Source organism: Scleropages formosus, chromosome 8 (genome assembly GCF_900964775.1).
Source record: "Scleropages formosus chromosome 8, fSclFor1.1, whole genome shotgun sequence".
Lineage (NCBI taxonomy): Eukaryota > Metazoa > Chordata > Actinopteri > Osteoglossiformes > Osteoglossidae > Scleropages > Scleropages formosus.
Genome location: NC_041813.1, coordinates 924,194 through 949,980, shown reverse-complemented (window position 1 = coordinate 949,980; position 25,787 = coordinate 924,194). Strand labels below are relative to the sequence as shown.

The 25,787-nt window shown below is 44.3% G+C and overlaps 1 protein-coding gene across 1 annotated transcript; it reads right to left on the bottom strand.

Moving 5' to 3' along the window:
* Positions 1–10,095: 10,095 nt before the first annotated feature.
* valopa (vertebrate ancient long opsin a) lies at positions 10,096–23,229 on the bottom strand. Its single transcript, XM_018738032.2, has 5 exons — positions 22,380–23,229; positions 21,130–21,340; positions 20,394–20,511; positions 19,575–19,814; positions 10,096–12,302 (listed from the first exon to the last, which is right to left on the bottom strand). The coding sequence occupies exons 1-5, from the start codon at positions 22,792–22,794 to the stop codon at positions 12,072–12,074; spliced, it is 1,215 nt and encodes a 404-aa protein (XP_018593548.2). The 5' UTR covers positions 22,795–23,229; the 3' UTR covers positions 10,096–12,071.
* Positions 23,230–25,787: the final 2,558 nt, after the last annotated feature.

Below are 25,787 nucleotides of genomic sequence, written 5' to 3'. Positions count from 1 at the left end.
GGAGCTCTTGGTAGCAATAAAAATGTATGTTTTACGTAATCGTTCATATTTTATTTCTTCTAGTTTTGCATGTTTTATATCCGTCTCCTATTAGTAACTTATTGTTTTTATTAATTCTATGGCTTTACAGTGACACTTTTAATGCTGCCAGAGTAAAATAGCTCGATATTTCACTTCCTGCGGTTAAACATGATTTGGGTCGAGATCTGAAAAAAGCACGGTTGTACACGCCACGTGAGAAAGACGAATGACTCTGAAAGGGCCAAAGGAGTAGTGGAGCAGTTAATGTTACATTAATTGTACAGTACGGTACCTGAGCACAACTTCAGCTGAGCTCCTTACTTCCCCATCTTCCCAGCTGCTGTACTCTCTGCTGAATCCACTCTCTGCTTCCTGGCAGTCGGACTTCACGTCAATAGTGACGCGATCATTCACGCAATTGAGATGTGTGTGGACGGCATGTTCCCGTCTCAGCTTTTTCCCTTCGTCCTCCTTCCTGTCTCCTGTTTGTGACCAGACACACGCTTTTTTCTGACCCCGCTCATCTCGCTGGCCTTGGGCCCTCATAAAAGGCTGCGGATTTGGCCCAGAATATCAACCTTCTTCCTCTCTGGGCTTTGCGCCCCAGGTGGCCTGAAGTAAAAGGGCGATGCTGAAACATGATTTCTTGTACCCTGCCCAGTGACCTACTTTGAATATAATGTAATGCCCTGTTTTGCTGGAAGAAAGATGGTTCTAGTGCTGAAGCCAAAACTGTAAAGCCATAGCAGAATTCCCTTTCGTCTTACGTGTGGAAAGATGTGTGTTGCGATGACGTGCTTTGAAGGTACTCCTCTGGCCAGTTCAGGTTCTCCTGTTGGCAGCATGTTCTCAATCATCGCTTTCCTCCTTGGCTCAAGATATTATCCTTTTTGATGAAATTGGGGTTTTGGCACATGTCTAGCTCCAGCTACCCTGGTTAAGTCCTCTACCTGCACGGTATTTTATAGAATTACTGAGTGGAAATTTGTTACACTCCTATCTGTGAACCCGCAGCGCTGAATGGAAATTTCACGAAAGACCTTTCACCCTGAAGTAGTCAAAGACACCTCTGTATTCCACAGAGCTCTGCCTAAATGCCTTTTAAAGAATTTTGGATTTTAAAGCTTTTGCCACAAGTTTCATTCTATCATCCTCTTATTTTCCTCTACACAACACCTACAGAGATGAATTTCTTTGTGTGAATGAATCCACCCTCGAGTGAAAAGAAGACGCTCTACTCCGACAGGCAACATGTTCCGAGAGGGCTGGTGGCCGACGGAGCAGCGGAGACGTTCCAGCATGTTGCTCGCGACGTCCCTCAAGGAGCAGCAGCATCTCACAGAGCTGGAGAGCAGAGCCAACGAAGAGCCTGACGCTCAAGGCAGAACATTTAACAACTTCACTGCACAACTTCTCCAAAGGGCCTCGAGAAGTCTCTGCGTTGCCTCCTCCTGTGGTGTCGGGGAGGTTGAGGGGGTCTTGCCTGAGCGTCTGCATTCCAAATGCTATTTAATGTAGTGTTTAGATATTATCCCTCCACTGAACGTCACGTGAGAGACTCTGTAAATCTCTTTAAATGTTCTTGCCGACCTCTTGACTAAATATGTTAACTGCGTCACATCTGCACAGATATTTTATCACTAAACGATACACCAATAAAACATCTCAATGTTGGAATTATTTAATAGTATGAGAGTTTGACTTTTTACAGCTAAAGATGTAAGAAATGTGTTTTATAAAGTGATTTCATTCACGTTATTCCCTTTTTGTACACAGAGAGCAAGTGCCTGTTTCCAAAAATTCAAATTATACAGTAAGTTTCTTTCCTGTGCATTTTCCTGGGAGAAGAAAATGACAGTAATTTCTGTAATTACGTTTCACTGGGAATATCTAGAAGTAAAGTTCTGTATTATTTTCAAATGCAGCTCCATGCAGATTTTTTGTGCTTTTATTTTTTCTTAAATTTTCAATCTGTACTTTATTCATTTGTACATCTAATCATCAATTCAGTGGTTTAGATCTACATTATATTAGTGACGTATCTTGCAGAAATTACAGTTAAGGCATCTTGATGCTGAAATAATTTGCATTGTTGTTTGTTTTCTCCCCTCCAGGAGAAGACAGTAACTTTGCCCTCTTGTCCGATGTTTGTGAGCAGACCAGCCAGATTGCAGATGTTAAGAAACAAGTCCAAGAGGTATTTTGTCACTTCGACATGCGCTCCATGCCTTCAATGTGCACAGAATAAAGTGTTATTGTAATGATGTCAGCTCAATATATCATTTTTAAACTGAAATGTAATAATCATGAATTATTTATAAAGATGGCGGTGCAGAGTAGTGGGTTACATTTTAAACAATGTACTAAATTAATGTAATGCAGTCATTTTTGAGAGTTTATTTTTGACTGATATGATTGTAGCTCAACAGCTCTGTCTAATTTACTTACATTTACTCTTATCCACTTACCTTTCTAGCAACGGACAATTTGCTTTGCTAAATGAAAGTATTCTCAAAATAACGTAAGAAGAACTTTTTTGGTCAGAGACATAATTACATATACACTAAACCCCCTTTAAAAATCTCTGAAGATAACAAAGTGTTTCTGTGATAAAAGTGTGTTTAATGCACTTTACACCTTCAAGTGTGTGTCCTTATAAGAAGGTAATTGTTAATGTACCATTTCATTTCCATTTAAAAAGAATAAATGCTGTATACTGTATATACCCCACATCATTACTATGCAGTGATTTATGTGCAGCAGGTTGCAGGGCTATAGATTTTCTTCAGTATCTCTTTGGGCAGCAGAGCACATTAAAGAACTCCACTGTTTACAGTTGAGTACTGGACCTTTCAATCTGATACATTACATTAGTAACTTTTTTATAGATGGAGAGGCAATTAAAACATCTGATCCATGACTAATTTATTTCTGCTCGAGTTGAGTATTGAGGCTCAGAAGGCCAGGGACACCGCAGAGAGGCTCCCAGACAGGATGACAGCCCTGGAACTGCAAACTGATGCTTTGTAATTGTCAGGAAAAGTAGGTATCGGGTTAAAATACCATAAAAGGTTTTGTTCATGTTTTCATAAATATGGTTAATAAAAGCGAATTCTCATATGGGGACATTGTACTGATCTTCAGAATGTATAGATTTGTGAGCAAATCCTGAGGACGACGATCAAATGAGGAAAGGATGTTCAGACGTTTCTCGAGTTCATCATAAAGCTAATGTTTCTTGATTGATCTTTATTTCTTATCATGTGGCGGAAAAATCATAATGAGGATTTATACCCATATCCAAAAATTGTTGTGCCCCATTTACAGGTCAGTGCTCCACAATTCAGCTGATCCAGGCTACACCATACAAGTGACTGTATTTTGGAAGCATTTGCATACAATTTCCATTTGTAACATTATCGACTCAAAATGAGTTGCCCAAGAGACTTATTTTAAAGCTTGTCTCACTGACAGCGTCCTCTGTGGACTTCTGTCATTCTTCTTCTAGTCCAGCTCTTCCCTCCTCTTCCCAGAGGGGAGGGTTGTGCGGTCGTGCGACACCTCTGCGCCGCGTCCCAGTTACCTTCTGAAGGCTTTTCGGTCTCGTTCCTGGCTGGAAACCACCTCATTAGCAATGACCTACTGTATCTGTAGACGTGTGCAGTCTATGCATATATGTGGGGTCCACACCATCTCTGGAATTTTAACACTGGAGGGAGATGTTGTGCATAATAAGATGCCTCCAGATACTTTTATTTCTAGGGCAGGGATTTCTGTCCATTGCACAAAAATGCAGTAAAATTGCAGTATCTGGGGACACGACAGGGTTCTTTATATCCCAGTGGCAGTGACGCTGTGCTGCGTAGGACCTGGACAGGATCGTTTACATTTACATTTACATTTATTCATTTAGCAGACGCTTTTGTCCAAAGCGACGTACATCTCAGCAAAAGTACAATTTATGCATTACATTGAGAGAAGGAGACATAGCTGCAGACATGAAAGTCTCAAGCAAACCTAGTTTGTCCTCTACCACTTGCTGCACCGAGGTTCATCACAAAGGACTGGTATGGACAGGAGTGGAAGAGCAACAGGTCGGTGAAGAGAGATCGCTAACTAAGGATACGAGAAACCCACATCTGTCTGGGACAAAGCAGTCCTCACGGAAGTTAGACCAGTACCTCCCAGTGCTGTACAGACAGATCACAGCACCTCTCAAGCCTCCCTGTCGGTCTTGGGAAAGGAAGATCACCGGGTCACTGAAATCCTCGATATTAGAGCCAAAAAAATCCAAAGTTCAGAATATATTTCGCAGCTATAGCTACATGTTCAGAAAGGTGATTATGGATAAATTATTAATGTATTTCTCTTTGACGACTTGTCTTTCCAGTCAGACAGTCCGTTATTGAAACGTGATAATGAGGGGAAATTAAGTGGAGAGGAGAGACGGGACGTTTATGTTTCCGCTGTATGTGATCCCTCCATTACAGGGGTGGGAAATTGGACCCAATTCTTCGCTTCTTCTCAAGACCCACAAAGCTGAAAGAAGCAGATTCCTTTGCCCGTTTTGAGGTAGCACACCAGTTAATACAAGGTATTCTACAGCTTTGTGCTTCCAGAAAAAACTGTTGCAGCAGTATGACTACTACAAACACAACAGTGAAATGGTTTATTGCAATACATCTGTGTTAACTTTGAGTTATGCTTCTAAGTAACATTAATAGTTGGAAATAACAGTTTGGCTCCATGTTAATGTCCTCCATTTATTCCTGCCTCTTCACCGGTTGTCAGTGACACCTTACCTGACATTATTGTGGTGCTGCTTATGGCTCTTCTACGTCCAGACCGTCACGTGACCGAACTCGTCTGCCATGTTCACGTCACCCCATGGTCCATGTTTCATCCTAACTGTATTACTTTGTTACACCTGCCGCTGTTCGCTCTTCTGACAAATGACAGATTGACTGTGGTTTGGTTCTTCCAGGAAGAGGATCCTGGAGAAAATGACGTGCGGTAAGTGATTTGAATCTTCCGCGTAGCTCACCGTTCTCGTAGTTCACGTCACTCGGAACGATTCATCTGCCCGCTTCCATTGCAGTTTTCACAGCCACTGGGCAGAGCTCAGGTTTTCTTCATATTCGTTTCTGCTTTTTAATCACCTCCACCTGCAACTACTTACTGTTCTCCTTCCCAGTGCAGCCAGGATCCTAAGTGTGCGAATACAACATGAAAATTTACTTTGAAATTCAAAAAAATACTTTTTGAATTAATTTCATTCATACTCTGTTATTATAATAATAAAGAAACAAAAGAAGAGCAAAAAGTATAAGAGGAAAAGTGAGAAATGAGTACAGATACAGAACCATAACTTTCTGTTGTTCACTACTAGTCACTCTTATTATAGAACAAAAACACGGCACATCTGCCTTCTCACATAACCTCTCAGCCATTTCTGCCCATCACGGGCCGTTTCTTTCTTCCCTCTCGACGCACAGAGACCGAGAGATGCCGTCAGCCGGGGCACACAGCGCGTCACTCGGCGCATCTCCCCTTCTTCACTCGGCCCTTTTCATCTCTGTCCATCAGCATGTCTGTAACAATCAGTGATCCTTCACAGCCGCATCTATGAGCTGAACCATTTGTGTAGGTCCTTTTTTGAAAAAGGTTCATACTGAAAATAGAGGGAAAAGCGATGCTGCTCTTCTGGGGGCGTCGTGTGAAACCATGTATTTTGGGAGAACTGGGCACTGAACTACGGGAGCCCTGTCTCCAATTGTGGTATTAAATGGGCACTCTCCCGAGCACGCTATGGACACGATATGAACACGGTATGGACACGGTATGATCACACTCTGTACGCGGTATGTACTTTCTCAGAGCGCTCCAAGACATCCTTTAGAACGTACACATGTACACTTGACCCCTTCAGGTTTTTCAACACGATAGCAGTACCGTCATTTGTGTGAACAGCGTTTCAGATTTTTGCTTATTTTTCAAGTACAATGAAAAGAGTCCTCAGAGCTCTTCCTTTACTTTGTATGTCTTTGGCAAAGAAAAGTGCCATTCTGAAGAATTTGCTTTGCAAAATACCAGACCGAATGTCCACATTTACACTGACTGCTGTGAGAAAGTACATAGCGATTACAATAAATGCTCCCCTTTACTTTCTTACTGCACTCAGCGCTCTTGACTTCATTTAAACTGGGACTGATTAAACCCTCCTGTCTGTGTGACTGACGTGGATAATCCATCCAAATTAAGGGGAAAGAAATAATGAGGATAATTTGATATTTTCTCATCACTGAGGCTGGAGTTAGTAGTGTCGCGGTTTGCCTGGCTGCCTTTGGACCCAAACGTTCAAAACGTTCAAACCCCACCTCTAGTTTGACCACCTTGAGCTTGTATGAATGAGTAAAATGATTACAAGTTGTTTTGGAGAAAAGTGTCAGCGAAATAATTAAGTGTAAACATAGTAGAACCTCATGGTTGTGGTGTGGCTGTAATTTCCCCCCTGGTTCCATGGACGTGTGCAGCAGTTTATAAACAAGAGCAATCCTGGGTGATTTTACAGTAATTAGATGTGGATGAAAATATTCAGCCAGCGCTGCAGGGTTTTCGTAGTGTCACCATCTCTTCTACTGGCAGTGCGGAAGAGGAGAACGATGAACATCTCGCACTATTAACAGGAGAGGAGCTACGAGCGAAAGGCATCCACGTGGTACAAATTGTCTGCTTAAAATTTTGCATGTATCTTACCTCCTTTTGTAAATTTTGTAATATTTTGTAAGTGATATTTAGAATTTTTATGAGAACAGCAGTTCACTACTTGACTGACGTGCAGTTAGTTTAACAGAACATCCACTTTTGGAAGTACAGCAAAAAGATTTTTAAAATTTTTCTGTTAGGTGATTGGGTGTAATTTTTTCGTGGGGGGGGGGGGGAGGTATACCTCTGCAAAAATTGTTTTTAGTGCCATCCTGTTTTTTTTTTTTTTAAATTTACAGAACTGGGGCACATTTCAAGTCATTGCAAAGGCCTGTTTTAAATTCTCCATATTATAAAAAATAAGTAAACTAATACTAATAAAACTAAATAAACTTGCCAGAAGTGAATGTAGTGAATAATGGAGCCGGGAGAAGGTTTCCCAGGATGCTGTGGGGAAACAGCGTGTCCTCATCTGTCAGACACCTGTGTTAAAGCTCCTTTCTAAACGTGGCCATCATCGCTCAGTGCCAGCGGGGCACCGTGGGGCATTCGCGCAGCCGCGGGTACAAAGGGCCCGGATGGTGTGGCAACAGCCCCGATGATGTGAATCTTCTTGATGCTGAGAGACATTCGGTATGTTGTGACAAAATACACATCCTGTAGATGTTTGAGAGGAAAGAGATGTTTTTTGAAAGAGGGTTTTAAGGTGAGGTTCTTAAGGTGATACGGTGCGTGTGTGTGTGTGTGTGTGTGTGTGTGCGTGCGTGCGTGTGTGCGCGCTCCTCTGAACACCTGGAAGGAGAAACACAGAAGGTGGCGTGAGTTCAGTCCTGAAAAATGTCCACACCAACATACTGCATCTCATCCCGAGTTCCAATTATTATTATTGCTCTGATGGTGAAAAGACATCAGTTATATTTGAATAACTCAGTCATCAACATTTTAGACATCAAGGTGCATTAAATCTCATTTAACAGAGTTGTTGACTTAAATAGCTGCCTTTCTTTGTGGTATTACTCCCAAAACTGAAAAGAAATAATTTACAGCATGATCCTGATCATATTTAACTTTCAGCATATTAATGTCAGTGACTAATAAGAATGAGCACCAAAAAAGGCATTTCTGGTGGGTGGTTTTTAAGTCTTCGGTGATTTTCAAACATGAACAAGAGGTGGACTCTTTGTTAAACTGTGTGTTAGTATTATTATTAATATTTGGTGCCTTTAGAGTTTACTACTTGTTGTCTGCTGTTTTAGGGTTAGGGTTACGTGTCTCGCACAGATGGCAGCAGCGCTCCTCCCCGAACAGCTTTGTGTCTCTATGTTTATTTCGGTTTATATTGATTTATTTCAGCCCCACTGACATCTTGCCTGCTGCAGCCGCGCTGTCTGAGGACGAAGAAGGAGCTGGACTCCGGCCACGACACTCTGTGGGGACGTCTCTCCGAATGGCATGATGATGCGAAGGCTGTGGGAAACGCTCAGCGCTCCTCCCAGACCCTTTGCCAGGTGAGCGAGCGAAGGTAGGAAGCGTGTCCAGTCCGGTCCGAGCGACGAGTGTCCCTCCCGCAGCCTCCGGAGCTGGGAGGGCCGCCCTTCGCATGGCTCCGTTCGGCTGCTGCCGCCCTGCTCCGGCGCAGCAAATGAGCCTTGCGACTGACCGCTGCTGTCAGGCTCTCGAGCAAACGAAAGTGTGATGGCTTGAAAGATTTATGAGAAGGTCACTAAAGATCGCTCTGTAAATTATTGAAAGAGAAGAGAACGAAAGGTGATGTTTTGTTTTGCTGAGGTCGCTGCCTATACGTTCTGCATTGAGAAAAAATAAGGACACTGTTTCTGTTATCGTGCCGTACCCGTCGCTCTCGCTCGCTCCACTTCATGAGCGCTGCGAACCGAATACATTCGTCGCAAATCTAACAGCGCGGCACCGAGGTAAAGGAAACCAGATGGCTTCTGAGTCAGAGCAACGATCCTTTTCTCCACCTTTCATTCCACACAATATGAGGGTGAATAGACTGGCCGCTTGCAGAGAGCCTTTACGTTACGCTGCAAACCGTTCGCATCGCAGTTTCTCCTCTGTTTGGCCTAAACATCGCGCCCAAAGACTTCTGTTACACGCGTCAATCGTTTTGCTCGATGTTCGCCCACGTCTGAAGAACTCGTGCGAAGTGTTGTGCAAACCGCGAGATCCGATCATCCCACAGGTGCCCGCTTTCCGTAGAGCAGATTGCAGCATGCGGTTTGGCGGAGAGCCGCGCGGGGAATCTCCCGAGGAACAGAAGCAACTGTGCGGCCGGTGGTCTACGGAGGAGCAGAAAGGAGAGGAGGACACACAGGTTGTGCTTCGTCGCCCACGTGCCTCCTCGGTGCGCATCGAGCCTCTCGTCCTCCGTCGGCACCGCAAAGGGCCCCTTCGTTCATCCTACCTCGGCGACAAGGAAGGGCATCTCTACACGCTGCACTCCTGCAATTTCACACTGCTGTCCGTGCAGCAGGCGGTCGGAGTCAGTCCCGTTTGCTGATGCGACGTCAGAGCTCAGCGCAACGATTCTTGCCCCGATTTAACTGAGCGATACAGATCAATAATTCTAATGTATAATCTTTTATTATAATACATAGCAAAACAAGGACACTGTACAATATAACAAAAATAACATTACATTCCCTAAGTTAATAAAAATCATTGGTAACAAGAGTTTACCATGGTAATACTACAAAAATGGTATTCCTAGTTTTGTACATGTGCTTCTCAAACACTAAAGTAAATTTACATGAAAATAGACTGTCAACACCGTAACGCTGAAAAGTGAACTTTATTGCATCAAGAGCCATTGGAAAGGAGTGGTCCCGTAGAACTTTTCAGAGTGAACGTCTTTCTTTCAGAAATAAAGACTAAATACAGAAAAATTAAATGGCTTTTATGCCCAGTCTTGTGTTTATACAGGCAACGTGTACTGCAGTCGCCGGATGAAGGACGACAGCAGGTTTGCGACGCACAAGAGCAGCAGTGGCATGAGTTAAAATGCCATAAGTGGAGCCAATAAATGGAAAAGGAGATGCTAGAAACACATTTTTCAGATTTGTCAAGTTTGGTTTATTTCCCAGCATGATCGAGAATTTTTGTTTTCCTTGTATTCTGCACTAGTGATCACAGTACTGGATCTGGGCAAAGTGGCAGCTGCTCTTGAACCCCAAGTGTGTGGAACACGGTGCAGAAACGCAGGGCTACCAAAAGCACATTCCCCGTTTGGGCAAGCTGTTGAACAAGGGGAGGAAAACACGGCGACATCAGTAGCAGTGGTGCTGAAACGTCAAGGAGGGGGGAGATGAGAGTTGCAGGACTGAGAACTGAAATCTTCCACATCTGGTCTTTCTGCAAGAGCTCCATACCTTAAATAGGGGACTTTTGTGTTGTGCGGTCATCTATAGTCACGTGAAAAAGAAAGCACACGCTCTTTGAATTCTATGGTTTTACAGGTCAGGACATTTTTTAAAAAAAATAAATAAATAAATAAAAATCTAGTCCTTAGCAGGTCTTAAAATTAGGTAACTACAACCTCAGATGACGTATTACACCGTGTCATGATTTATTTAACAAAAATAAAGCCAAAATGGAGAAGCCATGTATGGAAAAACTAAGTACACCTTATGGTTCAATAGCTTGTAGAACCACCTTTAGGAGCAATAACTTAAAGTCATACAAGAAATGATTACTTCATCAGTCTCTCACATCATTGTGGAGGAATTTTGGCCCACTCTTCTTTACAACGTTGCTTCAGTTCATTGAGGTTTGCAGGCATTTGTTTATGCACGGCTCTCTTAAGGTCCCGCCACAGCATTTCAATCGGGTTGAGGTCTGGACTTTGACTGGGCCATTGCAACACCTTGATTCTTTTCTTTTTCAGCCATTCTGTTGTAGATTTGCTGGTGTGCTTGGGATCATTGTGCTGTTGCACGACCCAATTTCGGCCAAGCTTTAGCTGTTGGACAGAGGGCCTCACATCTGACTCCAGAATACTTTGGTATACAGAGGAATTCATGGGCGACTCAATGGCTGCAAGGTGCCTAGGTCTTGCGGCTGAAAAAGAAGCCCAAATCGTCAGCCCTCCACCACCGTGCTTAACAGTTGGTATGAGGTGTTTGTGCCGATATGCTGTGTTCAGTTTTCGCCAAACATCTCCACTTTGGTCTCGTCCGTCCAAAGGATATTGTTCCAGAAGCCTCGCGGTTTGTTCAGATGCAACTTTGCAAACCTAAGCCGTGCTGCCACGTTCTTTTGAGAGAGAGAGAGAGAGAGAGAAGAGGCTTTCTCCTGGCACCCCTTCCAAACAAACCATACTTCTTCAGTCTTTGTTTAATTGTACTCTCACGAGCTTTAACATGCTAACTGAGGCCTGTAGAGTCTGAGATGTAACTCTGGGGTTTTTTTGCAATTTCTCTGAGCATTGCACAGTCTGACTTGGGGTGAATTTGCTGAGACGTCCACTCCTGGGAAGATTGGAAACTGTCTTGAATGGTTTCCACTTGTGAATAATCTTCCTCACTGTAGAATGATGGATTTTAAATTGTTTGGAAATGGCCTTATAACCATTCCCAGACTGATGGGCAGCAACAGTTGCTTCGCTAAGATCATTGCTGATGCCATTCATCCTTGGCATTATGTTACCACACACCTGAATGCTCCACACCGGCAAACTGCCGGAACTTCTGCTTTTATAGAGGTGGTCACACTTGCTGATGATCACTTAATCAGGGGCATTTGATGAGCAGCACCTGGCTGCTACTTACCCTCTTAATTCCCATGGAAGCAGTAAGGGTGTACTTAGTTTTTCACACATGGCTTCTCCATTTTGGCTTTATTTTTGTGAAAGAAATCATGAAAAGGTGTAATCTGTCATGTGTTGTTCACCTGAGATTGTATTTACCGAACTGACTGTATTTCAGTGTTTTGGGCTGAGATTAATTTTAAATTTTAGGAAGAAACAAACAGAAACATGAGTTAAAATATGAGAATCCGGCTCAGCGCAGTTTGTATGGAGAGCTGCACGTTCATGACCAGCTATGCGAAACACGGTGAAATGGCATACAGCAGAAACACTCCATGAAGCACATGCATTTACAAATCTACGTAAAAGCTTCCCTCACTTCCGCGTCCTTGTTTCACCCTCTTGCGTACAACGAAACGACCGAAATGCAACTTGGTGCGGAACAGGCGAAACGCACACTTGAGCTCCTCTAGCTAGGGCAACATGTGGTGCACATGTCCAGGGAGATGGGCTGCGCCACAAGGGCCGGGTGGCTTCCGGGAGAAAGGAAAGGCTCGGGTACAGGAGGCACGATGTGCTGTTACATGGGACACACTTTGTTCTCGGGAATAGGGAGCTGCGAGAAAGCGCCACGGTCACCGGACCCGTTCCCTGCCCGTAGCGCCTCGGTGGCAGCGATCCGCGCAGCGATGGCCGACATCTCACCCGTGTTGCTGTTGCCAGTGACGGCCCCTCTGTCTGTGGTTTGATTTGGGTTCGAGTCCAGGCTGTGACTGCTGCAGCTGAACAACTGGATCAGACATTTCCTAAACTGCGGAGGGGCGGTGGGAACACAGGTTAGTTGCTCAGTAAGTATATTTCACGTCACTCTGTTTCACATGTCCTGAGAGCATGAAAACTGGGGTCACTTTAGTTATGAAGCCTTGCTGCCCTGGGAATATTTCGGTCGTCAACAAACCCTCCGAATGACTAGTAAACTACCTCCATATTTGGAGGCGACAAATTTCGATGATTAAATGCAAACATATCCATAGGAATAACAAAAATGAGAGAGCGGTAAACCGAAAGCATTGAAACGGTGGAAACGACACTTACGTTAAACTGTCAAAGTGAGGACACATTACTGCTTATTAGAAGTAATATATGATTTTCCGATGATTCAGCCTTTTAGTGTAAAAATAATACCAAGTAATACCAAAAAAAAGCACACACAAAACTGCACACTTGACAAAAATACAGATACACATGAATGAGAATCTTAAAATGTAACGACCACCTTGAAAAGTAAACAGCTGTTGGCATGTCAGTAGTCAGTTTTGAATATTGTATTTACAGAATTCAGTGTAAAATTGAATTAAACCAAACTGGGCAGCATTTTCTTTGGTTCACTTCAAAGTAGGACTTTCAGCTTTTTAAAGGGTTTTATAATTTAAGAAAAGGAAAAATAATGCCAACCTCATTTTGCTATGTTCAGTTTGCTCCTGGAGAGACGAACTACAACAAAGAGGCCATAATGTTTTTCTTCTAACCAGCAGAACACACGTTCACGGAAAGCCCGCGTTTTCGCTGGCGACACAAACATAAACGTGACACAAGTGGAGACTCGGTAAACAAAACCGATGAGGCGAAAAAATAACAGAGAATCTGAGAGAATTTAAATAGCACTGAGATGACACTTTGCACATTCCCTTTCATTAAAAGCCAGTTATCGAAGAGGATAATTGCTCTGCTTCTTCGTGTTACAAATGTCCACCACGAATGTCGAAATTTTCTAGCAGGGCAAAAACATGTCATTTAGCAGGACACTGAACGCGATGTGCATGAGCACCAGATAAATATATGCAGCATATATGTATTATAACTATCATGTCGTTGAAGTAAAACTGATTCCTCTATGTACACATATGAAACAGACTGACACTTCTAGGGGTGAAAAAAGCAATCAGCTCTCTAGCTGAGTGGTTAAAACCATAGCCTTTAGTTAAAAAGGTCTGGGGTTCAAATTCAGACTTTTCAGTTTGCTTCTCAAAGAAACAAAGTTCTCCTGAAGGTGCACAAGATGTTCAAAGACCTTTTTCCATCAGCATTGGAGATGTAGCACAGTGGTTAGGGTGCTGCTCTTTGGAGGTGGGACTTATGCTATCAAGTCCTGTAGAAGTAGAGCCCCTCAGCTTTTAGTATAGCCCTTCAACAGAGCTGTGGTTCATAACACAAGTACCAAACAAAGAGTAAGAAAAGAATGGGTGGCTCAATGGTGTGATGGTTAGAGCGTTGTGCTAGAGTGAAGAAGCCCCACGGTTCGAGTCCTGTGCCTGGAAGGAACGGTAAATTTAAGGTAAGTGAAACAAATCTATCCTACCAACATGTAAGTGTGAATAAGTCTCAGGGGGAAGACAGTTGGTAAGTCTGTCTCTCCAAGATAAGAGAGTGGTGAAATCATGAATGTGAACTACAACATAAACAACTATGATGATGTAAACATTAATTGAACTACTATACATGTCAGATGCATAAAGGTTAAGAATTATATTATAGAGATGGCAGAAAGGCCCCACTGGGGGCTTTTTTTTTCCCCTTACACATTCACTCCAAAACACCCTTCACACCACCATCACTCACACCAACGGATCCTGAAGCGCTGGCGCCATGGGCAGCGGCAGGCTCAGGTGTATGGTCCATACTTACCTTCCCCGGGGAACCGAACCAAGGACCTTGGGGTTAGGAGTCAAGCTCCTTACCTGTTATGCCACACCACTGCCCAGAAACCATATCTTCTAAAATCTCTGTTGTTCCTCCACAGCTCAACGCCTTAAACAGAAAGGTAAGTTGGGGTATCTAAGGAATAAAGAAGGATGGTGCTGAGACTTGAACCAGCAAGCTCAGAAACTTAAACCTGTGTGTTTACACACAACACCACAGAGCTTGTGAGGCTTTTACCTTTTCCAACTTTGCACCTGTGGCCAAGAGCTGAGTCACATGACTCAAGAAAAGTGAACCTTTAAATCAGAAGAAAGGGAACAAACAGGGATTGAACCAGCAACCTTGCAAGTGTAAGCACATGTACCTTGCCAGTAGGCCACAGAGGTTCTTGGCTTCCTCATACAGCTCCCCCCAAGGGTGAGGGCCACATCACTCAAAAAACAGCGCATGATTAGGTTGCTAAAAGAACAGAAACCCAGGGATTCAGCAAGGGGGACTTGAACCAAAAAGGCCAACTAAAGAAGCACATGTTCTTACCCACAGCCCCAACTAAGAACACCCCATACTCTTGCCTAGGAACCATGTTATTCAAAAGTTACACATCCACCCTCAGCAGATTCAAATCTCAGTGCAATGGGTCACCCTCCATCAACCATAGTGCCACATGGACACACCCAGCGCTATGGCTACATGGACATGTCCATCACTCAGCTCTCCAGCAACGCTCACTTTGGGTCACAAAGGTGGTGTGAACGGTTTTCTGAGACCCAACCCAGACAGTATTATACCACAAAAGGGTCTTATACGGAACAACAAAGCGGAATAAATGTTTGTCGATAGCGAATTGAGTGCTTTACTCGCAGAATGAAAGTGATTTTCCTCAGAGATCAGTATGGACATTAATACAGGCGTGAACGCCTTTGCCACAAACACAAAGGGGGACACCGTCTTTTCACTTATGGGTGATTTTTTTTTTATTTTTTCCTTTTTCTTTGACGATTTATTTCTGAAATCTCCACCATTTAGCTTCTAATAATCCAAGTGGATGTAATATTAATGTAAGAAAAGTTGAAACTTACTAATGAAGTATATTGCTAAAAATCACCCAAAGGCTTCTGGGAAATTAAAAGGTAATCGAAACGTAATCAAAACAGTCGTCAGTCTGTGGCCAAAACGGAGTAATACTCGGAGAAAACACACACACACACGGAGTTATTTATTATCATGTTGTGTTTATTTGCGAAGAAAGGAGTAGAAAACGGACCGACTGACTTAGCAGCGCTTGTTTGCCCCGCCTTCCTTACAGAACAAGGCACACACACGCCCGTCGCGAGGGGCCGCTTCTTCGTCCCTCGAACCTGCGGCCGAAGGGAAACGCGCCACGAGATGCGCGCGTTCGCTCGCTCCCGTCTCCATTGCGGGGGAAGCGCTGCGTTTGCGCCGCGTTTGCGCCGCGACGCGCTGCTCCCTGAGCTGTCGGTCGGGGTGCGAGTTGCTCTTCCCTCCACTGCCGCGCACGAGGTTGCTGTGTGCGTGTGCAGCGCGTGGCTGCGCGCGAGCTCAGTCTTTCAGTGTTTGGTGTCGCCAAGGAATAATGTAAATGGGGTTAATCCGTTCCAGACCCCCAAATGATTGCCTATTTAAACCTATATACATACACGCGGCCTGATGCTAAAGCCATAAATAAAAAGTGTAAAACCCAGTGCAAATCGTAGATTTAGGCATTCCACACTGACTGTGTGTTGCGCAGCCAGATGAAGGACACAACACCTCACTATCATGTTTTTCAATTATTTCCTTTTGGACCTCTATCGTGGCTCTCATTATTTTCCTTTTTGGCTCATTGCTTTCACTAGTAACCTTCTTAGGACCCACAGACATCATCTGAAACCACTTGTCCTATACAGGGCCACAGGGAGCTGGAGCCTAACCCAGCAACGCAGGGCATAAGGCTGGAGGGGGAAGGGACGCATCCAGAACGCAATGCCAGTCCCTCACAAGGCACCCCAAGCGGGACTCGAACCCCAGACTCAGGGGAGAGCAGGACCCGGGTCAACCCGCTGCGCCACCACGCCCTCCCCATCCTTTGCCCAATTAACACACAACACTTAGTCCGAGTGCATTTTACACTGAAAAACACAAACATACGGCTCATGGACTAAATGCATTTATGTGTACTCTTGACATTAAGGAAAAGGAAGAAAAGGTCACAGTCCTGTGTGTCCTAATTGGCCTAGGATTTTTGGAGTCATAACCTTAATTAAAACAGAAAAGGTCAGTTGCACCGATGCAGAACGCTCCGGAAATGTTGCAGCCTCCTGCTACCTCAAGGTTCGTCTCGAGAGCGCAGCGCTGTAGGACTGTCATTCCTGCACGTGTTCATTACGCCACCGGAACGGTACCAGAATGTGCCGAACCCAAATAGCAACGTGAAGAGCAATGCAGGCGAGAGAAAGAGATCGCAGCAGTGCGGTCTTAAGGTATATCGCAGGTCTGACCAGAAACACTGCTGGTGTTAACGCCGATATAGAGGTTTACATTTACATGTAATTATTTATCACATACTTTGTCCAAAGCGACTTCCAATGAACTCTATGTAGTGTTACTATGAGCCCACACACCTTATTCACCGCGGTGACTTACACTGCTACATACACTACTTACACTAGGTCACTCATCCATACCTCAGTGGAACACACACACACACACACACACACACACACACACAGCATGTCTTTGGACTGTGCATTTCTGGACTTGGCATATTTAAAATAAGTACAGAAACAGCTGTTCGCTGATTATTAAAGAGCTCTGACTTTTTCTTGGAAAATATAATTTCGCTGACCCACATCCCACATAACTCCACAACACCGGTTAGATTTGCAAACAACAGCTTTAGGTTTTCAAGGCTGTTCAAAGTTGCAGAATGTAGGTCTCAAAATAGACACTAATTAAAAGTATATTTGTGTTATGCTACGACAAACTTCTTGCCAGCTCTTATTTTCACGCACACTTGTATAAAACATTATATGTTACATAATAATAGGTTTCAAATCGTAAACTATTTCTTCATTTATTAGTCTGATTTAAGGATTAATCTATTGCATTTCAAGAAATGGCAGCCTCTTTAAACAGTCTCCTGTTGACTAAAGGTATATCATATTGCTTAGAGACCGGTCCAGTCTCAGTAGGCTAAGCAGGAAATCTACAGCTGTTTAAATTTTAACAAATATGCCCAGCTTGTGAATTAAGAAAATCATTAATATACAATGTATTAGCTGTCTTTAACCTTCAATGGCCTAAAATTTTCAGCTAATGTAACTACTTCATATCTTCAGCATAAATCCTGTCAAAAATGTATGGGTGATAAAAAACACACAATACTTTGTGATTAAAACAAAGTCATTGTGGAAAATTTACTACTCAACTTAGAGTGGATGCTGACGTGAAAAATCCATCTGTTTTCAGGTTGAACACATTGTGTTACCATGAGAGTAAAACAGAGCCACTCCCAGAGAGCAAAGGGGTGATAGGGGACAGGAGCACCTCACATGAGCTCTCAGTGTTGGCACTGCTTTATAGCACATTGCACTCATAAATACAGTAATTCCATTCGCGTGTTTGTTATCATTTTGCAGCCGCTGTGTTTAAACGGATGTTACTTCATACAGTCGAAAAGAGCACCAAGAAGAAAGATATGATCGCACATGAGAAGCGGAGATTCCACCTCGAGCTTCTTTCCACTATTTCAAGTGAGAACATATTCAGAATATTGAACGGAGCCAATAGCTGACTGAGGGGTAACGGATTTATTCTGAAGTGCACTACTAACTTCAGCTGCGTTCCTAAGCACTATAGTTGAATTTGCTGTGTATACAGTTAAAAAAGTACAGGTAAAGCTGTGAAGAAACTTTTTGATCATATATTCAGCTGAATTGAGGGTAGCAGAAAATGTTATTCGGACCAAAGATAATATTCTGTGATCACAGCTTCATTGTCCATGCGCAAACTAAGCAGTATCAGTATTCTCATTACATTTTAAAGCAATTTCATGGAATTCTTGAACCAATTTTGTGATTTGTTAATTTAACATATTTGCACAAAACTATACCTTATGTGCTTGTTAGTATTCACAGCTGCGCGCGCGTGTGTGCGTGTGTGCGTGTGTGCGTGTGTGTGTTCATCCCTCTCATGGTTATGTGAGCGTCACACAATGTGGGAGGCACGGGAACGGGGTACTGCCGATTTCAAACTCGCTAAAAAGGGTTCTGCCATGAAATAAAAAATAAATAAATTTAATTTTCCTCCATATTTATTGAGTCGGGGGATTTATTACTTATGGATTTTCTCAGCCTTGATGATTCTCATGTGCTCACTTTAAACAACCCATAATGGCCTCAGTTTTACTGTCTGTCATAGAAGTTCTACATTGAAATGCGTTCTAGAACCACACGTTTGAGCTGCTTAAAATCTTGCACGTGAAAAGGACTCGCCAACGAGCAGACGAACTAATCGACTCTGCAAGCGGCTGGATCGATCCTGTACGTTTTCCTCCGGGCTTAAGACAGCAGATGGAAACGGTGTTTAAGAGTCGGTTTGCTTGCCTGACATATATCCATAGACAATTGTCATTTCTGATCATATTTACTCATATGCCGTACATTATTGAGAGGCCAGTAACACCCAGCAACAAAAACCTCCCTTTGAGGTTTTCCTCAGAACCTCGAGCCTTTCGGCACTGATGGTTATGTGCAAAATCACAGAAGCTGCTGTCTGACGAGAGCTGTCATAACACAAGTTCCAATATGAGTTCTTCAAAGTCTTGTGGCTATTTATGGAAAAATAGTTACCCTGTTACCATGTGGAAATCAACAGCATATGAATCTATTTCTCAAGGGCTTAATCAAGCAATTAATTGCACCTCCTTATTCAGATAACTGCTAAATGTTCTAAATGTGAAAATTCCAAGAACTTTAAAACCTGCAAAAAGGGCACGAGTGCCATGAAACACATTTTTAAAATGTTTCAGCTCATACAATGCTAAAGAGCATCTGATGAGGAGTTATTCGTTTGAAAAACAAAAGAAAAATAAACAGCACAACCACACACTGCAAATATACAGCAATATACTCTTAAAATTATTGCTGTTACTTACTTACTTATTGCTGTTAAAAACACTACTGTTCACTTCTGACATTTCTATTCGTATCACGGTGATTTCTTTTTTTATATTACTCTCAATGGTAATCTCCACTGTGCGACCCAGGTAAAGTTACATGGTCCAGGTTGACGAACTTTGGGAGAATCCGACCGAGAGGTTCGCACACAGGGAGCAAACCGAAAATAAGAGCACGAGGAAGATTAAAGTGATAAATAAAATCACCTGTTTGTTCATGAATACGTAGATCACTGGGTTGTAGACGGCTGCTGTTTTGGAAAAGAAGGCAGGGACGGCAGCCAGGCGTGGATCCAGGTCGATGGTGGGGTATGCCGTAACAATGATCGAGAAGGCGGCGTAAGGTGTCCAACACACCATAAAGGCCACGATCATGACCACGACCATGCGTGTCACCTGACGTTCCGGTTTCCTGGCATTACCCAGTCTACCATGCGTGTTAGACACCTAAGGAAAAACCCTGAAATTAGCGCTTCCGCATAGTCTTATAGAAGACCATTTGTCTTGCACTGCAAAGAAGAAAAGCAGAAGGTGGAGTTTCTTGAGGTGTGAAACCAAGTTTTCAGAGCCCTGTCAACAGACCTACTTGACTACAGGTTGTATTCAATGATTTCCTATAAATCGGGCCAACCCGCAAAAGCACCGAGCAACTTGTAACGGTGCAGCTCTCGAGCCACCGTACCTTGCGGAACCGCCAACGGCACGGCGCCGTGTAGCGTAGGCACTGAACAGCCTCCTCAGCTCGGTGAGTGGAACTGATCGCAAGTACCAAGTAACTCTTGTATGAGTACAATTACGGTACATACTGTATGAGGATCAGTGATTTTACATCCTCCGGATCCTCTTCATTACTTTTAATTTGGTTTACGCAAAATTACCTGTGAACATAGCTTTTCTCCTTTTCATCACTCGTCGTCTTGTCTTTCATTTAGCGTCTCAAGTATACAGTAGAGCATCACTCACTTGCACAGCATTTTTTGTGACTGTGTGTTTCTGAAACAAGTGCAATCTTTAAGCGGAACTAACCTTCCTCAGTTTTCTGGTGAGTTTGCCATAGGACACAATGATCACTCCAAGAGGCATGATGAAACACGTGCTGAAGAACGTGATGATGTAGGTGTGATCGGAATAATTTCCCGAGTACCTGAGGAAGAAAAAGGAAATAGAGCATTTGTTGAAGTGACCGCGTTTCTGTGTGAACGAGCATTTCTGCTTGCGTGGGACTACGTGTGTCCATATATAGGAGTACTCCTACTTTATATGCACGTACGTGTGTGTTTACATGTAAGGGTTTATATACCCTTCGAACATTTCCTTGCATGAATCTATAAATGTGTGTGTGCGCGTGTGTGTGTGCACGTGCACATCCTCTGCTCTAAACCACACGAATTACGAGTGACAGGCATCGGTAAATGTTTGTATAAATTTAAAATAAAATCAATGTATTCCTTAGTCTGACTATCATCAAAAAGTCACTTATTAAGTGAAACAAGATTTTGCTGTAGTTACTGGGCTGCCACGAAATACAGATGATAGACGATGCGGGATACAACATTTGTATGACACTTGGCAGCATCCTCTCTCAAAAGACGTCTGACCTTTAAGAAAACATATTAGTTTAACTCTGTTTTCTCGATTGCATTTCGGAGCTCTGCCGTTTTTACATTACATTTTTGTGCCAGCAATAATTACATTCGACTTTGCCACCCTCTGTGTGTGTGTGTGTGTGTGTGTGTGTGTGTGTGCGCGCGCTGGTTCTCACCAGTTGGGTTCACAGGTGGTACCGATCTTGCTAACCGTGTAGCTGCTCCAGCCGAGCACGGGGGGGATGGTCCAAATGAAGGAGAAGGTCCAGACGAAGAGGAGTCCCAGCGCGGCGTGCTTCCCTCTCAGCCGGACGTTCCCCAGGGGACGACAGATGACAAAGAAGCGCTCGAAGGCCAGTACAGCGAGAGACCACAAGGCCACGATTCCTGCCGAGTTCATAAATGCAGGAAAAGCCCATCCAGCCACATTATCACATTACCACGTTCTTATTACTCGTGCACATTACCACGTTTCCACATTGCTAGTAAAAACATAAGGGTTTGGCTGGGACAACTATCATGAGAGATGTAAACTCCGTATCACATTCATAATAAGATACCCCCCTGAAAACTTACTGTAAAAAAATCATTTACATCTTTTAGGCATACTTTGTAAAATGGAAAAATAAAGAGTTTGAAGAAAAGGTCTTGGATCTCCGCGTCTTGATACGTCAACAGGGCACGCGCAACTGACGCGCCGCTGTTTTCATGGCGTCTTTAACAATCGATGTCCTCATAAAAGTTTTGTGCACATTAAGCCCAGCAGCATTAAGCAGCTTTTGCATGAGGCAGCCGTAATGAAAGGCATCATTGTCGCCAAATTTGTCCACATTTTAAACGCGGCCCAGGCCGAACAAAAGCTTTCCTTGTTCAAGCTGCCCTAGATCACAGTTAATCTGGAAGGGCATTTATGAGACATGGCCAAGTGCGAAACGCTCCAAAGACGCTGCATCATGTCACTTGTCGGACTATACGAGGAGGCTGCTGTCAATAAGCTTCGGCAAGATAAAAATTATATTAATAAAGACGCCACAGAGATTGCTTTTTCAAAGACACCACGTGTGAGGTCATTTATAAGCAACGATTTCAAGGAATTCGAAGAGTTCTGCGATCACGACACGGATGGAACAGTGTTGTTCGGCCGTCTTTGGACAGGAGCGAGGAGCGACACTCGGCCCGCGCCCGGCCTTGGCTTGGCTTGGGTTCGAGGCCGATGGACCGCGTGACTCAAGTCAAGGTGTGAAAGGTGAGCACTGCGCTTCACCGAGATGAAATCATAATTCATCATCATCATCATCATCATCATCATGTGACTGACTACTACGAGGAAAGAGCTCATTCATTGCGCCTCCTTCTTGTAACCTGAAGGTTGCGGGGTCGAATCCCAGGCAGCCCCGAGCGAGCCGCGTGAACAACCCCCGCTCACCGAAGAAAGTGACCGCGAAGCCCTCGAGGACGCACGCCGAGCCGCCCAGGAAGAAGTAGCCCTTGACGTTCGTGGCGAAGCTCAGGGTCCCTCCGACGAGCGACACGAGGAAGTCGGCGAGCGACAGGTTCACGATGATGTAGTTGAGCGGCTGCCTCAGCTGCTGGAAGCGGAAGGTGACGAGCATCACGGCCAAGTTCTCGGACAGCGACAGCGCCGTCACCACGAACATGAGCGCCGCCAGCACGCTGAAGTTCCAGGGCGCCACGGACGCGAGCGGACCGGCGAACGGGTCGTGCGGCGGCGGCGGTGACGGTGGCGGCGGCAGAGAGGACGGGGGCGGCGCTTCGGCGACGACAAGTTGGTCGCTGTGCGAAGTGACGGCGCCGTTCGCGGGCCTCCGGAACGAATCCATGGGTGGGCGGTGGGCGGTGGGGGGCGGTGAGAGAGAGAGCGAGAGAGACTCGCTGCGGTGACGATGCGATCGATGGCACTACTGACTAAATTTGTCTCATCGTCTCACCTCCTCCTGCGGGCTGATGCCTTTCGGGCGCACGTGGTGCGCGGCGCCACTAGTAGTAAGAGTAAACAGTACAGAAAAAATAATAAATGAAGAGTAAATAGAGACACTAGTAGTAAAACTAAGAAGTAAGAAGAAGAGTAGTAGAGTAAAGGAAAGAGACGAAGTCCAGGCGGGCGCGACTCTGCCGCCCTCCCTTCCCTTCCCTTCCCTTCCCTTCCCTTCTCGGCTCGGAGCCCCGGACCGGCGGCGGCTTCGTTGATGCGGCCCGTTAATTGTCGCTACAATGTGTCCGGCGGAGACCGAAGCGAAGTTTGTGCGCGGCGGCGCTCGATCCTTCGCTTTTATTCGAGCCGCAAAAACTGAGAGGTTTGGTGCGAGAGGTTCGGCGTCGCCCCCCCTCCCTGCTTGAGCGCGCGCACGCACACACAGTGTCACACACACACACACACACACACACGGTGACACGCGCCTCCGCTCATTTGGCTCACACGTCCTGCTACAGTCAAGCTGCCCAAGCCTTGTGCACCTGTCCTCTGTGTGTGTGTGAGAACGATCATTTATGTTTACACGTATTTTACATATACATTCATATTTTCTACCTTGTTTCACTATGATCCGTACACTGCGGGATGTGCCTATCTGCAGTTTTAAAACTAATAGATCATTATACTGTTTAAACTAATGTGTTTTTTTTTTAATTTATTTAACTGACATGTTTGTTTAAAGTGACTTACAGTTATTTACCTCTGGTGGTTTAGCAGGGGATTTCTACTGAATTAAATTAACCCGGTATAAGGTATAACGGCAGGAGCAGCATTCCGACTGGGAACCTTGATTGCAACACAAGAAGCCTGTTCCTGTTCAGGACCTGCTGCCCCTCACTGTTCTCAGACACAATTAATCCGAGTAACAACTATGAAAACGGTCTATAATTGGCATTATTAGCAATAAAAATTTCTTACGCCAAGCATTAAAGGAGGTTTGGTGTATAGATGGACGGACACACAGTCTGAGTGTGTCCATCCGAGGGGAAGTTGCGGTGAACCAGAGCCTAAGCCAGCAATGCGGGGCAGAGGGCTGCAGGGGACATCCGGCCATCGCAAGGCACCCAAAGCAGGACTTGAACCCCAGACCCTCCACGCAGCGGGACACAACCCAACCTGCCATTCCGGCATGTCCCTGAGGGATATGTGTGTAATTCCTACAACTAACATTGCAAGTCGCCTTAGATAAAGGCATCAAGTAAATGAATACATGAGAATAAAGTAGTGTGTTCTGCTCTGAGAGATCTTGCAGTGTACTTACAGTCCATGAAATGTATTTCATTCAAGTGACGCGTTTAGGTTTCGCTCGTGGAAGGAAACCTTTATCCCAAAGCGCCATTTTTTTCTTCCGGGATGACACTTGCGCTCCTACTATGACAAATCAGCTGTTCTTACTTCTTGATCCAAGACTTTGTGCTGCCTCACTTGTCTCACCCCTGTATACTACGAGAAATTAAGATTCATTGCTTCTGAGTAGCCGGTGCTCTTCGCCAACTTGGCTGCAGGTGTTAGATATAACCTTAAAAAGTCTGAACTGTCCGTGTCCTAGAAATGCACTAAAGGATGCACTTCCTAAGCACACCTAGAGTATACCTGCATCCCTGTACCACACCCACAGACTCGCTTCTCTTAACCTGGCCAGCAGTCTTACTGTTTTTTGCTAATAAAACACTAAAAATTTTTTCCCTTTCAGAGGCATTACATACTACGTATATTCCATAAATAGTGTCTGAAGTGGAAGGGGGGCGCGGTGGCGCAGTGGGTTGGACCACAGTCCTGCTCTTCGGTGGGTCTGGGGTTCGAGTCCCGCTTGGGGTGCCTTGCGACGGACTGGCGTCCCGTCCTGGGTGTGTCCCCTCCCCCTCCAGCCTTACGCCCTGTGTTGCCGGGTTAGGCTCCGGTTCCCCGTGACCCCATATGGGACGAGCGGTTCAGAAAATGTGTGTGTGTGTGTGTGTGTGTGTGTGTGTGTGTCTGAAGTGGACATTTTTCTTCTGATGTTGACACCTTGTCTACAGCGTGTGTTTGAATTTGTGCTCATTCACTATAAATGAGAATAAAAGGTTTTAAAGCTGGATTTATGGGTTAGGGGACAATTCACTTGCGAACTTGTGTGCACTTCATCCCTCATGTAGAAGTCATGGCATTTCTGTGTCCCGGTTTTTGAAAACTTTGCTCTCGGTTCATCATTTACTACTGAGTGTACAATTTCTTTATCTGCGTTCCTCTGAATGTCTGTTATTATTGTAATCTCCTAGATGAAACGCAGGGTGAGTGCAAAAAAGTGTACGTTCATTCCGAAGCCCTGCCACAGAAAGCGGCTGCTATGTAGAAGTGCGGGACAACAAGCTTTTTGTTTTGCGTATTTCTTCCCTGCTGACCTTCCGCTAACAGCCTTGAAAAGCTTTCCGCTGTGCCTATAAAAGGGATTCCTGTTTTCAGCATGTGCCACAATATGAAAAGAAGACAAATTGAGAAATTGAGCCTGTTTTTACCTTTGTAGTCGTAAAAGATTTGAAAATATTACAGTGCATTTTTCTTGATAATGTGAGTTGCTTTGAACGGAGGCACTTGCCAAATGAAGAACGATAGAGCAATAAAAATGTTACAAATGACTCTTAAAATGTTCCATTGGGTAGAAGTGTTGTTGACTTTTTTTGTTGTGCATGAATATATTTTCCACTTTAGTACAATGATCAGTAATACTGTACAGTTGTGTTTTATTGTTCAGATGACATAAAAGGTTTCTTGGCCTGGAATAAACAAGTTTTCTGTTTTGTCGAGGAGTTCGCTACGTGCCGGACGTGAGCGTTCTGGCCAAATACCGCAGGTGACAGAGAG

Coding starts and splice junctions, on each gene's coding strand:
- valopa (XM_018738032.2), bottom strand. CDS start 22,794: ATGGATTCGTTCCGGAGGCCCGCGAACGGCGCCGTCACTTCGCACAGC. Junction 21,341..22,379: donor CTTCGCGGTCACTTTCTTCG/GTGAGCGGGGGT, acceptor TGAACTCGGCAG/GAATCGTGGCCTTGTGGTCT. Junction 20,512..21,129: donor ACCACCTGTGAACCCAACTG/GTGAGAACCAGC, acceptor TTTCTTCCTCAG/GTACTCGGGAAATTATTCCG.